The 13,743-nt window shown below is 39.4% G+C and overlaps 1 protein-coding gene across 6 annotated transcripts in view; it reads left to right on the top strand.

The window, feature by feature from the left end:
• NME7 (NME/NM23 family member 7) overlaps window positions 1–13,743 on the top strand; it is an 89,738-nt gene that overhangs the window by 39,657 nt on the left and 36,338 nt on the right. For all 6 annotated transcript variants that reach the window (XM_044441561.1, XM_044441560.1, XM_044441559.1 and 3 more), the window contains 2 exons: window positions 1,698–1,905; window positions 5,831–5,936. In XM_044441561.1, the coding sequence (XP_044297496.1) occupies window positions 1,698–1,905; window positions 5,831–5,936 (314 nt within the window). The remainder of the gene's footprint in view (window positions 1–1,697; window positions 1,906–5,830; window positions 5,937–13,743) is intronic.

The raw sequence follows: 13,743 nt of genomic DNA, 5'->3' as shown, positions 1-13,743 counted from the left end.
GTCACTGAACCTAACAGCGTGGCGAATCCGATAGCTACCATTGTGCCATCGGTATCGACGACAACTTCAACTGAATCGAATCCTGCCATCGAGTCTGATTGATTCGGCATTTTCTCTTCCCTTCTTCATTCCGTACCATCGGATTCAAGGCTTGACCCGTCGAATCCGACAGCCTTTCATCCTGATATCCAACCTATCCTTGATTCTGCTTTAAAGCTATCCACATGGAAATCTTATGCAGCTAAATGGAGACAATTCTCTACCTTTGCTGAGTCTCGTTCGTTCTCTTCATTTATGTCATCTATACATCAAATCCTTCAGTTCCTATTAGAACTGCACCATTCCGGATTAAAGCCATCTTCAGTTAAAGTGTATATGGCAGTAATAGCCTACCATCGTGGCTTAGTTGACAGATCACCTATCTTCTCTCAACCTATTGTTAAGAGATTTCTTAAGGGACTGCATAATCTTAATCCATCAATCAGACCAGTAATGCCTACCTGGAGTTTTTCTGTTGTTCTGCAAGCGCTTACAAGAGCTCCTTTCGAACCATTGACAACAGTAGATTTGCGTCTGGTTTCCTGGAAGACAACGTTTCTTGTGGCGGTTACTTCAGCCTGAAGGGCCAGTGAGCTTTGCGCTCTCCACATAGACCCACCTTACCTGAATTTTCACAGAGAAAAGGTCGTTTTGCACCTTGACCCCTCTTTTCTTCCTAGGGTGACTACGCCTTTTCATATGGGACAGGATATTATTTTACCTGCCTTTTTTCCGTCACCGTTGACTCCACTAGAGAGATCCTTGCATTCACTTGACGTTCGGCGCTGCTTAGGCTTCTACAGATGGAGGATTGAATCTATTTGACGTTCAAATAGACTATTCATTAAATATTCCACCAGAGATCAAAGCAATCCAGTCACTCCGCAGAGACTTTCCAAGTGGATAGTCCATACTATAACCTTATCCTGTCAACTGGCTAAGATTGATTTGCCTACAGCCCCTCGAGGCCATTCGACTAGGGCTGTTGCAGCCTCATCCGCCTTTGCATCGGGGGTCCCACTTGATGATGTATGCCAAGCTGCTACTTGGGCGAACCCTTGTACTTTCACCAGACATTATCATTTAGATGTTCGGGCTCGGCAGGATTTCTCCTTTGGCAGAGCCGTTCTTTTGTCTATTCTTCATTGAGGACACCTCCCCTCCTCCTTTATGGTAAGCTTGTTAATCTACCCATATGTGTGATGCACAGAGGCCATGACGAAGAAAAGCAGGTTGCTTACCTGTAACTGATGTTCTTCGAGTGGCCATCTGTGCAGTCACACAACCCACCCGCCGGCCCTGCTCGGTGTCAGTGAGTGGACATATTCGTCGGTACCGAAAGTATTTCCTTTTTTTCATGGTACCGATCCTTTTTTTCCTATCTCATACTGAAAAATTTTTCCACAAGGGGGCGTACGTTTGGTCATCAAAGACTGAACAAAATGGCGGACGCTCCGCTCTTTATAGGCCATGTGGGAGGGGGAGCGGAGCATTTTCCCGCCAAAAACTGTTAGCTTGCAATCTTCCGGCCAAAGGCACTGCGCAGGCGCAGCACCCCATATGTGTGACTGCGCAGATGGCCACTCGAAGAACATCAGTTACAGGTAAGCAACCTGCTTTTCTTTATGAATTCTGACTGCTCTATGTTCTGTTCACAGTGAGCTTCTTGAGTTTATTACAAGTGGCCCTGTTGTTGCTATGGAGATCTTAGGAGATGATGCCATCAGTAGATGGAAAAATTTATTGGGACCTGCAAACTCTGTTGTAGCCCGAACTGATGCTCCAGACAGCATTAGAGCAAATTTTGGAACTGATGGCATAAGAAATGTGGCTCATGGCCCTGATTCCTTGGCTTCTGCAGCTAGAGTAAGTTTTTCAGAATATGTATCTGAGTCTTTCTTCAACCAGGTGACTGGGTTTTCATTGGTATGAGTATCATTAAAATTGTATCCTGATACTTGTGATTTAAGAGTGTCCCAGTGATATTTTCATAGATTTGGGGTGCAATCCTATCATGCTTAGACAGGGGAAAAAGGCCAACAGTGTCCAGCATTCCCCAAGCAGAATAACTTGGAGGTATATGACCTTTTTCTGTCTAAACATGAATAGAATTGCAACCTAAACTTTTTTAGCTAAATCACAAGTAACAGCTATTCTTAGGCTTATCTTGTCATATACAACAGGGTAGGAAAACCTAACCCAGCCCTCTGTGCCTGCTTTCCCTGTCCTCACTTTTTCTATCAGCGATCAATCCTTTGGTATCTTTCCCCATTTTGAAAAGCTGAAGCTTAGTTCCTGATGTCATGAGCTTTACACTACATTTTTTTGGTCCTTCCCACTTTGCCTTTGCCGTGGCTCCTCTTTGTCCCAGCCCACTACTGGAATGCAGCCCTTGAGAATTTCTCTAAATCTGAAATTGGCCCACAGGATGAAAGAGGCTCTGTACCCCCGACAGACAAGTACAATTAGCATCTGTGCCTGTTCAAAGTATTGCTTTTGACCTACCAAGTTTTATGCAGGCTAGCTCCAGTATACCTTAACTTTAATCTTAGCTAAGATGGAATTGAACAAAAATGCTGAGAATCTGCACTACTAAAGAAATTACAATAATGCATTTACTCAGGCCTTCTCATTATGGATTCCGTTTTCCAGAAGTATTACTTTGACAGCAACCAGATTTTAGCATTTGTGTCAGAAATGTCAGCTTTCTGACTTGCACGAGCTTTTAGCAATGTGTGTGCTGAGGGCTGTGCTAGAGGCATGTCACTATTAACATGATTTCATTTTGTTCCCTCAATATGTTGGCAGCATTGACACAGTCCCTGATTGCTTTTCACTGGTGCTTTGAGGGATGTTAGAAGCATGTCTGCTGTTTTGCTTTTTCTGGTTGTGTGTTTTTCCCTCTTCTTCTGGACTGAGTATAGATTGGATATTCTCAATATTTCTTGTATTTGTACTCCTGTATTATTTCTTGGCCACAATTGCCGTGGTATATTGGTCCATTTCACTGCAATTTAACCCACAAAACATGTCTGGTTGCACATTTATTTCTCTTCAGTTTGAAACCTTATTTTTACTTGGAGCTCTACTAGCTCTCAAATTGCTTGTCTGTATTTCACTGTACCTTTAAGATCTCCAAGACTGACCTTTCATATATTGGCATTTAACTCACAGTATCTCTGCATTACTCTTTACTGTACTCTCATGACCTCTGAAATTACATGTTTGAACATACCATACAATGCACACTAAATTGCTCCTCAATACAATTTAATCTTTAGTTCTCATGGCCAAGACCCCCAGTATCAACTGCTGCAGAAATAAGACCAAACAGAGAAAGACAGGAAAATGATGCTGTAGGAGCAGGCTCTTGCAATAGAAGCCTTGTGCTTAGAATATATCTTGGGAATCAGTGCTTGAAGGCTTCTGCCTCCTTCCTTGGGCACTCTGGGGGTGCTTAAGAAATGAAGCTTCTGTGGTAGGAACTTTCCTAGAGCATAATTAAGATAGACTGTGAGACAAACTGGACAAAGTGACTACAAAATTGCAGTCTTGGCTATCTTTTCAGCTCAAGGTGAAGGTGTTTTTTTAAATTCTCCCAGACTTTCTGAGTGTTTCATCCACACACATAACACAGTGGTGGTATTACGAGCCATACCTCATTTTAAAAGAATGTATCAAAAGGGAGATACATGAACACCACACTCCCACTTGAGGAAATCTCCAACTTTCATGGAGGAGTTTTGCAGATGCACACAGATACATTTGAAATGTCTGGAGGGGAAGTATATGCCCCTCCATTAATGTCTTCCAGAGGAGTGGAGCTAACTCTTTGATTTCTAATGCTGATTTTCCAATTACGTACTTTGCTTTTTAAAGCACTGTTGCTTTAAGGAAGCAGGCATTTCTTCATCTTAGTTCAGTTCCCTAAGCAAACCCACTTGCCAGTAGTCATTTTCTTGCCTCCCCTTCCTCCATTAGGTCAGAGGGCTTGACTTAATGTTCTCCTTTTGATCAGGAATTCACTGGAAGTGTACAGAGTTGTATACGTACATTTCCCAACTGTTTCTCCTGTTAGGGTCACAGGTCCTTAAGATGAATGATCCTCAGCTGGCAGGCATGCTTTCACCTGTCTTGTTCACAAGGATACAGAACAAAGAAGTCATTACTCAGTTATCTTCTCCTAAAGTTTCACTCTTTCTTGGGGCCAGCTGCCTTCTGCTTACAATTTGGCAATAAATGCTTCTTTACCACTTCTAGAGTTTTCTTTGCCATGTAGGTTTTCCCTTCTATACCTTCAGCCTTCTTTTTTCTTCTGCCTTTGCCTTAGGTACACTGCTCCTTTCTGTGCCTGACTGAATAGCCTTTCTATGCTATGGACAATAACTATTTAAAAGCTTCTTAGCTGCCATTCTGTTTGCCTGTGTTTATCAATCAGAATAAACAGAATACTCATTAACTGGCCCATTGCAGCCTGACCTTTTCGTTTGTCCTATCCAATATATAAACACCTGGCCAACTATGAATCTCCTTAAGCATTTCCTTAGTAATAACAAGATATGGGCCAAATACACATGGGGCAGCTTGTCAGCTATTGACCTCTCGTCCTGAAAGGGTGGGTGGAATAACCTTCCAGGGAATCCCAGGGTCTCCAGTACACCATTTGAATGCAGTCATTTTAAAGTATCAGGATGAAACATCTGCAGTCATTTGGAAACAACTATCATACTGTTTCATCCACAGCAAATGTAAAACCAACTACTCCTGTTGTTGTAGGGTTTTATTTTCTTATTATCCATTAGGCTTAAATTGAAGGTCATGGGGATCCGGTTGGATACAAATGCTGAATCCTATCTTATCTGACCCATTTGCCCAGACCATTAGGAATAGGAAAAAGTATTGAATGTTGGTTTAAGGGACATGGGATTGTAAACATAGAAAATTACCAGCATGCCGCATGAGGAAAATTACCAGCATGCTGCAGAGGAAAGACCAAGGAAAAGCATGGATGAGTGGATGCTAAGATACAATTAAGCAGAAGAATATGTATAACTATAGGGTATGCTTACTGTTTATATGGCATGACAGTAAATGTTACTGTTTCCATGTTTTTTGGTACATAAGTAAATTTGTAAGCAACATCTTACACCAAAGATGCCTTGATTCTACAATAACAAATTGGCACAGTATAAATAGTAAAATAAAAAGTAGGTAGCAAAGAAACTTGAGAAGAGCCCATGTTTGTCAGTGTAGTACTAAAATATAGGACATGATAGGGCAGATCCAGGGCTGCTTTGATGAATTTCCCTGGCATTGAGCTTCACTAGTGCTGATATTGATGGGATAATAAAAGCTGAATGTGACGAAGGCAAGAAACAGTCTTTTAAAAGTCATCCTGGAAATTTGGCCTATAGTAGATACAGTAGATTTATTCACATTATTCTTAATGTTTAGTCCTGAATAATATTAATACTCTGCAGAAGTAACAACATGAACACATTTGAACATTACGCACTTGAGAAACTTAATGAGTTACCATCTGTTTTGGAATGAGATGGAATGTATACCTAGCATTCAGAGAAAAGTTTCCTACAGCATTTTGAAACAAAGCTAATGGCTAGAAAAGCAGGAAATGTATGAATAGCATAATATTAAGTTTCAGTAGTGTGTTGTAGGAAACTCAAGCACATCAGATTTTTTACAATTGTGATTGCTACAAGCCTAGTTGGAGTGCTAGGACCATGAGCTATCCAGTTATATGCTATTAAATTTTAATTTCAATTATTTTCAGGAGCTGGAGCTGTTCTTTCCCTCCAGTGGTGGCCGTGGACCTGCAAACACTGCAAAATATACACACTGTACCTGTTGTGTTATTAAACCTCATGCAGTTAAAGAAAGTAAGTTACTTGGGCCTAGACTGCTGTGGATTTTGGCATCACTTCTTGGATGGACAACATGGGTTTTAGACTCATGTTGTTGTATTAATTGTTAGGGTGCAGTTAATAACAAAAAGAGAAGGAATTTCCCCACAAATGCTGTGCTTCTGCTATTTTTATATTTAGAAAAGAAGATAATACAAAGCATGTGATAATTTAAATTTATGTACAGAATTCAAGTGAAAATGTAAAAAATGAAAATGTAAAAATTATAATAAATATAGAAATTAACAGTATATATTTTATCAATGTTTATGAAACTACTGCAATTATAAAAGTTTTAAATAAATAAATGTTAACTAATGAAATAAGATAATGTGACATTTACAACAGAGAAAAACTTACACTGTTCAATATTAAAGTTATAACTTAGTTTCAAAACAGAAGATCAGTATTAAATTGTATATAATACCATTATATATCTACATGTATGTGTTTTTTATTTTTTGTTTTTATCTTTAATCTATATACTCTTAAGTGTTGTTATCTCTGCAGTTTCCTAAGCTTTCTGTGAGGACATGCATACACCTTTCTATTTTTGAGTTACTGTGCTTTTTTTTTTTTTTTTTTTACAGCAGTTAATACATTCTAAATGAGGTCTTTTTTTTTGATCTAAAGCATCTGTTTTTACTGGCCTAACAAAAACATAGGGAATCTAGTCAGGTGTACTATTAAGTATATCATGTTGCATATATATCGCCAAAGAAATCTTAATCATGGGACAGTTCTACAAAACAGGCTCAAAATCAGCTCTCTCAGATTTGTATCTGGCTCCTACATGTTTGTCAACAGTAGGAGATAAGGGATAAAACAAGAGATAAGAAGTTTGTATTCTTGAATGTTTAATCTTATTGTCCGTGTCACATGGACAAACTAAATGATGGATTTATACAAATATTTGTGGGAGTGGATCTGTTCTACAGAAGCAGTTAATGATGCTCTCTGTATGGATGCAAACATGGCTGCTAATATATGCTTCTCTCTTTTGATCTTGCTGTGCTCCACACATGTAAGAACTTTTTAAAAACCCACATAGTTTTGTTTGAATGTAGGAGCTGTAGTTCAGTGGTGGAACACATACTTTGTATAAAAAAGGTTCAGGTAGGACTGGAAAAGCCACTGCCTGGAGAGCCACTGCCAGTTGGAATGAGGTAGGAATGAACTAGATTAGCTAGTGGTTTGACTGTGTGTAAGACAGTTTCAGCCCCACCCCTTCCTATGTGAACGCTACTTAGGATGGATTTAGATGATCTACTAATAACCTCTCAATGATCTGATAAGCTTAAAAGTTTCCCTCTGCTTTGACAAGTATGCTATGGTGTGCTCTGTTGGAAAAGCTACTGTGGCAGAAGAATTTAAACAATCAGGTTACTTTTTAGATGAGGAAAAGCCCTTAGAAACAAGACCAGCCCATCAGCTTTCCAATGCAAATTAGCTTTTAGAGGAGGCAGTGCTTGTCATTGGATTTTAGCTAAGGTGCATTCCTTTTAACACTAGATACTGTTGTAGATACTTCGATGGGTGTTCTGGCCAGTCTGAACAGCGGCCATCATTTTCACATTGTCTAAGTGTGCAGGTTTGTCCTCTAGGAACACTTTTCTGTAGGAAGTCAGTAGCAATGTACCATGGGTTCTGAAGGTCCAGGGGCAGATGAATGTTTGTCTTTTCTAAGATGCTGTGCTTGGAATGAGTCTGTTGAGCCAGTGCTGCGCATCAATGGAACCTGTACCATGCTTCTATCTTGGTTTTTTTTTCTCTTGGTCTGGAAGAGAGGGTGCATTCTGTGGTAGTCTAGCTAAGAAAACCAAACCCTGGGAGGGTTCCCTCCTCCTTACTCTCATCATATGTCCTTTCTGCCCCATTCTTTTTATGTGTAAAGATGCTGAAGTAGATATCACCATCCAAATAAAGGAGGCACAGGAATATGGGATGTGGCAAGGTGTGACTCTAAATTGGAAGGAATGGATCTGGTTCTTTTTCAGGTCAGCTAGGTATGTGAAAGCATATTCAACAGAAAACAGAATTAAATGTCTCTTTGCAATAGTTTACATATACTGGGTAGTCCAGTTTTTTGTACCTGGGAGGGCTGCATGAGGACACAGAACCAGGGGATCATAACAGAAATAGTTGATGTTGAAACATGTGCTTATATAGACAATTATGTTTTATTACCTTAACATCAGATACAGGAAGATAAATACAATCAGAATGTTCACATTTTGATTATATGTTGTACTTCAGCTGTCTACAGTTTCTAAAGCAAATTTGTATAGGAAGTAAATGTTAATTGAAACTGTATTAGGAATACATACACATTCTTTGGTGCACTGTAAGTTTTAGATATCTCTTAGAAAAGTTGAATAGATACTAGACATCTCTTTTAGAAGTAACATTGTGAGTGGCATACATATTTATGTATATAATTTGTTCACCATATTCCCAGTCATACTTAAATTTCAAGGTTACTAGGTGTTTGATGAGAAGGCAACTGGGAGCATATTCAATCTGTTTTGTGCAGAGAAGGGCAACAAAAATGATCAGAGGGCTGGAACACCTTCCAAATAAGGAGCAGCTACAACAACTGTTCAGTTTAGAAAAACAGAGATTAGGGGGAGGCGTAAGTGTTTAAAATAATGTTTGGTGTGGAGATTATTAGAGAGGAAGATATTTTCCTCTCTTCTATAACACTTGAACCTAGGGTTATTCCATGAAGCTGATTGGTGGGAAGGAAGCTAAAAGGAAGTACTTCTTCACACAGCTATGGAATTCACTGCCATAGGAATTGGTGATGGCCACTAATCTGCATGGCTTTGAAAAGGAATTGGACAGGTTCATGAATGAGAAGCCTATTAGTCGCGATTAGCTTTGTTGTCCATGTGCTACCTCCTTTACCAGAGGTGGCATACCTTCATATATCAGTTGCTGAAGAGCTTGGGCAGAAGGGGTCTTGCACCTGTCTTGGTTGCAGGATCCTGTGGGCAGCTGGTTTGCCACTGTGTATGCAGAGTGCTGGACTAGATGAGTCTTTGGTCTGATCTAGCATGACTTTTCTTGTGTTCTTATGTTTAAAAGAGAAAATTAGATATTAATCTCCACCTTTAGGTGATTGTCATAAATCAGTCTGGTGGAGGAAGGATTGTGTGACCTGGATTATGTCAGGTCATTCATGTCATTTTGTCAGCATTCGGTATCCTTAAACATTATTTTTAAAAGAGTAGCTATGATTTGCAGTGCACTAACTGATGAAGTTCTATATAAAGATTCATATAGTATCTTATCAATCCAGTGTATTCCTGTCTACCATCCAAAGTTGGATGAAAGAGTTGTTTCTGTTGCTCATAATTTTTGATGGCTTGCATGGGTTTTCCTCTGAGAAAAATGTTTTTGACAGTTAGGACGAGTGTGATTTTCAGTAGAGGTGCTCGCAGAACTAAGTGGAGGTTTTTGCACGTACAGGTTCAGTACACACATCACTTTGTTATGTAGAGTTATGTAGAGACTGTGCTCATCCCTGGGAGCTCACACAAGATGCTGATTAGCAGAATTGGAACAGATGATACACTTCAAGTGAAGGATCGCAAAGATATCATTGCACAAAACCAATTTGACCTGTACTTTGTGGTTTGGCTTCTGGTGGTTCTTTATGGGAGAGCATAATTATGATTAGAATGCGATAGTTGCAGTCCCCTGACTGTTGGTGATGTGTGATATCACATCAGTCAGCACATTGCAGTAGCAAGTGCTTTCAGTCAAGAGGGAAGCATCTGATATTGGCCTTTACTTGCCTGTCTTTTAAGAATTTAGACCAACAACCCATCATATTTCTTTCTGCTTTCTGAGTTGTTTCTGGTTATAACTTGTTTTCTCTTTCACAAAATTGGATGAAATCTGCAGATGTAGTAGCTCCGACTGAAGGAGATGAGACCTGCCAAATTGGTATAGAAGATGCCTTTTAAATACTGTTTTTTTTTTTAAAGGTATTGTAAATCTATTTCTTAGCAAAACTGGATGAGATTTATGGGTGTAGTTGCTACTTCTTTGGGGGAGAATAAGTCTGCTAAGTTCAAAAAGAATAGGTACAAGGATTTTTGTGCAAGAGCAGAATTCATGGGGTTTTTTTTAATGTACTTATGCCCATACGTGTTTTCTGGGAAATTGTTGCAGTGTGCAAAAAGCCTCAGTTAAGTAGTCTGAAAAATTTACGTAGGATAAGTGTAGCAGTTTTTGTGGAAGGGGAGTCTTAAATTTTGTTGCTTCTCCTGCCTGATGTTTTTTGTTACTTTGCAGTTAGCATAAAAATGAGCTAGAAATTGAATCTAGAACAATGTAAATTTTCCACTCACTTGTCAGCAAAGTAACCAATTACAATAGAACAGGGATGATGGATGGATGGGAAGCATGCAGAGGCTAACAGCCTTGAACATCCAGCAGTTGCCAATCAAACATCCAAAGCTACACTGTCAAAGGACCCTAGAGGCCTGATGAAAAGTCTTTTAACACCCCTGATTCTGTCAGGGAGAACTAGCAAAGAACACAGAACAGTGGATCAGTTTTACAATATATTATCCCTTCCAAAAAGTGCTATGATTAGAGAGCTCTGAACAAACCATTTATTGTAATTAGAAGGTAGAAATCTCAGTCACAAAACTACACCACCTGCTTTTCCTCCTGCCTCGATGTTTCTCTTGTATGGACAAAGTGGGAAGAAATGTGCCATTTTTTCCCCTGGGTATACTGTGTCTCTCCAAATTGCTAAGAAAGCTTTGGGAGGGTTCAGATTAGATGTCTCCTTCAGAAGAGCCCTGCATTGAGTTGATCATCTCCTGAATTTTGGCAAACAGCCTGATTGCACACCCATGATATAAAATGCCCTTCTGTCAAGCTCAGTTTGATAAACATATTTGCAAAACTGACATGTTTATAGTCATGTAGTGGCTATAGTGCAATTGATCATGTAGTACAATTTAACTGTAATTGTCCAGTGTGGTAATCTCACCTTTCTGATAATAGGTTTTTGATTTTAGGATAGAAGCCTTTTTGTTAGGTTGTATGATAGGTTGACAAAGATGAAGGAAAGTCGCTATTGTTTTTATTTCTGCATTGGCTTGATCCACTCATGAGTGGAATAAAGAAATATCTGTTGCTAAGCTGCCAAAGTGTTAAACCCTAGCAACCAGAGAACCTGCCACAGAAATATGATGGGGTGATCAAAGGCATGTAATTTGTAACATATGAGATCTCAAATTCTGACAGGATGCAGGGTGTTCCTGGTGGCCAGATAAAATGCTGAACTGGGTTCTAGCTTAAGGGAAGCTCAGCTGCTTGTGAAAGGTTGGACCATGCAGGCAGAAATGGGTAGGAAAGGAAAAGAAGTAGAGCAAGAGACAGTTATAGTTCCAACCTGTAGTTCCAGTTATAGTTACTTGACAGGTAGAAGGGCAAATAGAAAGGACTTCACTTCCAGATTAGTTGCAAAATGTTATAAAACTGGTGTGGGCACAGACTATCCTTGTTTGTCAGTTCTAGTCCAAAATTACAAAAGTTACCTCAAGCTGTTTATATGTTGCTGACAAAGGCAGAACCACATTGTCTACAGATAAGCAAAAGAAAAATATCTGGTGTTAGAGGGTGGAGGGACTGAACAAAGCTACAATATTGGATGCATTTTGAATAAATCCATAGCAAATGCTCCATATGAACAGAGGCTAGCACATATGACACTTCTGTGTAGTATGATTACCTTGATTCAGTTGACTCCAGAAGGAAAGAGCAAGACATGGATATTCTTCCAGGTCTCTTAATTTAAAAGCTCTTGGTGGAATGGGATATGAATCTGGCCTTGACAAAGCTTGTGCAGGTGTCGCCTCCTGAGCTCTTGGTACTCCTGGGGATCTCATGTTCCTGTGGAAAGCTGCTTTCAAATGGCTGTAGTAGAGTCTTTAGAGCACGACCTCTCTTGTTGGTGCTCCTACTGACATAGTATTATAAATAGAATGATTTAGATCTGGGGATTTGCTGCATCTTGTTTTCTAGGGCATTGAGACATTTTCTCATAGTCTGGCAGTGCTCCTTCGTGACAATCAGAATTGAACACTCAGGGCTAGTTGCTATGAGGCACTTTCCTGTATTCATATGCAGGGAAAAAAGATAGAATGGTCCCTTTAGATCAACCAGCTGGGTGAATGAATTTCATAATTTGGTAGGGGTACAAAAAAAAGGCTTATGGTTTAGCTTGATAACCTGTGAATTTGTAAGATGATTCCCATGCTCGGCATATGTTATCTCTGCATTGAGCAGCCAGAAATGAGTGTTGACATGCCCAGACTGCAAAGGTATGATGAAGGCTTCCAAATTGGTCAGAGAATATGGCAGCTGCATCTTTTTAGAATTTAATTACAGAGTTTAAGAGTACATTATTCCAACTCCATTAACTGTGTCAAATAGCCTTTTTTTTAAAGAATTATGAGTTTTTGAATTTTATGAATTTTATGGGTTTTTATAATATTAAAAACTTGTTTATTCTAGGTTTTCCCAAGCATTAACCTATCTTTATAATAGCATATTGGATCATAGTTTGTTGTAAACTGCTTTAGGATTTTTTTAAAATGGAAAGTGGTATATAAATATATTTTAAATAGAAAAGGCTATAGTGAAATATATCTGAGGGCAATATCAGAATATCGGATGCATACCTGTTCCATTGTATTTATTTATTTAAAAAAACTCATCAAACTCATGAGCATGATACTCCGACTAAGATTTAAAGGATCAATGTCCACATACTATGTAAGAATAGTTATTTATTAGTACAGTTGGCAGTCCAAACCCATCTCAACAATGCTTGAAGAAGCCTTCCCCAGCCTTGTGCTTTCTGCATATTTTGGACTACCACTTCCATACTGCATCCTCATATTGCTAGAAGGGCACACATGTCATTCCATCTCTTCTTATGCACAAATTATTGAACCTGAAGAAGAAAAAGAAACTGCTGCTTAATGTAGATTGTGGCGTCACAGATGGGATAAGTTTACTTTCAGAAACAGTGAGTGAGCACAACTCCAAGGCTTGGTGATTATTGTGATTAATCAACATGTAAAGCCAAATAATACTGAATGAACCTCAGTGGCCCTGGTCTAGCCAAGGCACCTCACTTGAGATTTGAGGATTCTTAGGAACAAATGTCATAAACTTGTGTCAAAGGAATGTTTAAACTACCACACCATTGCACTAATTTCACATGCTACCAAAGTGATGCTCAAAATCCTACAAGCTAGGCTCCAGCAGTATGAGGACCGAGAACTACCAGAAGTACAGGCAGGATTTCGAAGGAGGAGAGGAACTAGAGATCAAATTGCCAGCATACGCTGGATCATGGAGAAAGCTAGGGAGTTCCTGAAAAACATCTACTTCTGCTTCATTGACTACGCTAATGCCTTTGATTGTGTGGATCACAACAAATTGTGGCAAGTTCTTAAAGAGATGGGAGTCCCAGACCATCTTATTTGTCTCTTGAGAAACCTATATGCGGGTCAAGAAGCAACAGTGAGAACTGGACACAGAACCACTGATTGGTTCAAAATTGAGAAAAGAGTTCGGCAAGGCTGTATACTGTCGCCCTGCCTATTTAACTTATACGCAGAGCACAACATGAGAAAGGTGGAGCTAGATGAATCACCAGTTGGAATTAAGATTGCTGGGAGAAATATCAACAACCTCAGATATGCAGATGATACCACTCTCATGCCAGAAAGTGAGAGGACCGGATGCC

This window comes from Varanus komodoensis, unplaced genomic scaffold (assembly GCF_004798865.1).
Source record: "Varanus komodoensis strain SLA01 unplaced genomic scaffold, ASM479886v1 scaffold4, whole genome shotgun sequence".
Classification (NCBI taxonomy): domain Eukaryota; kingdom Metazoa; phylum Chordata; class Lepidosauria; order Squamata; family Varanidae; genus Varanus; species Varanus komodoensis.
This window is presented reverse-complemented; position numbering and strand designations above follow the sequence as displayed.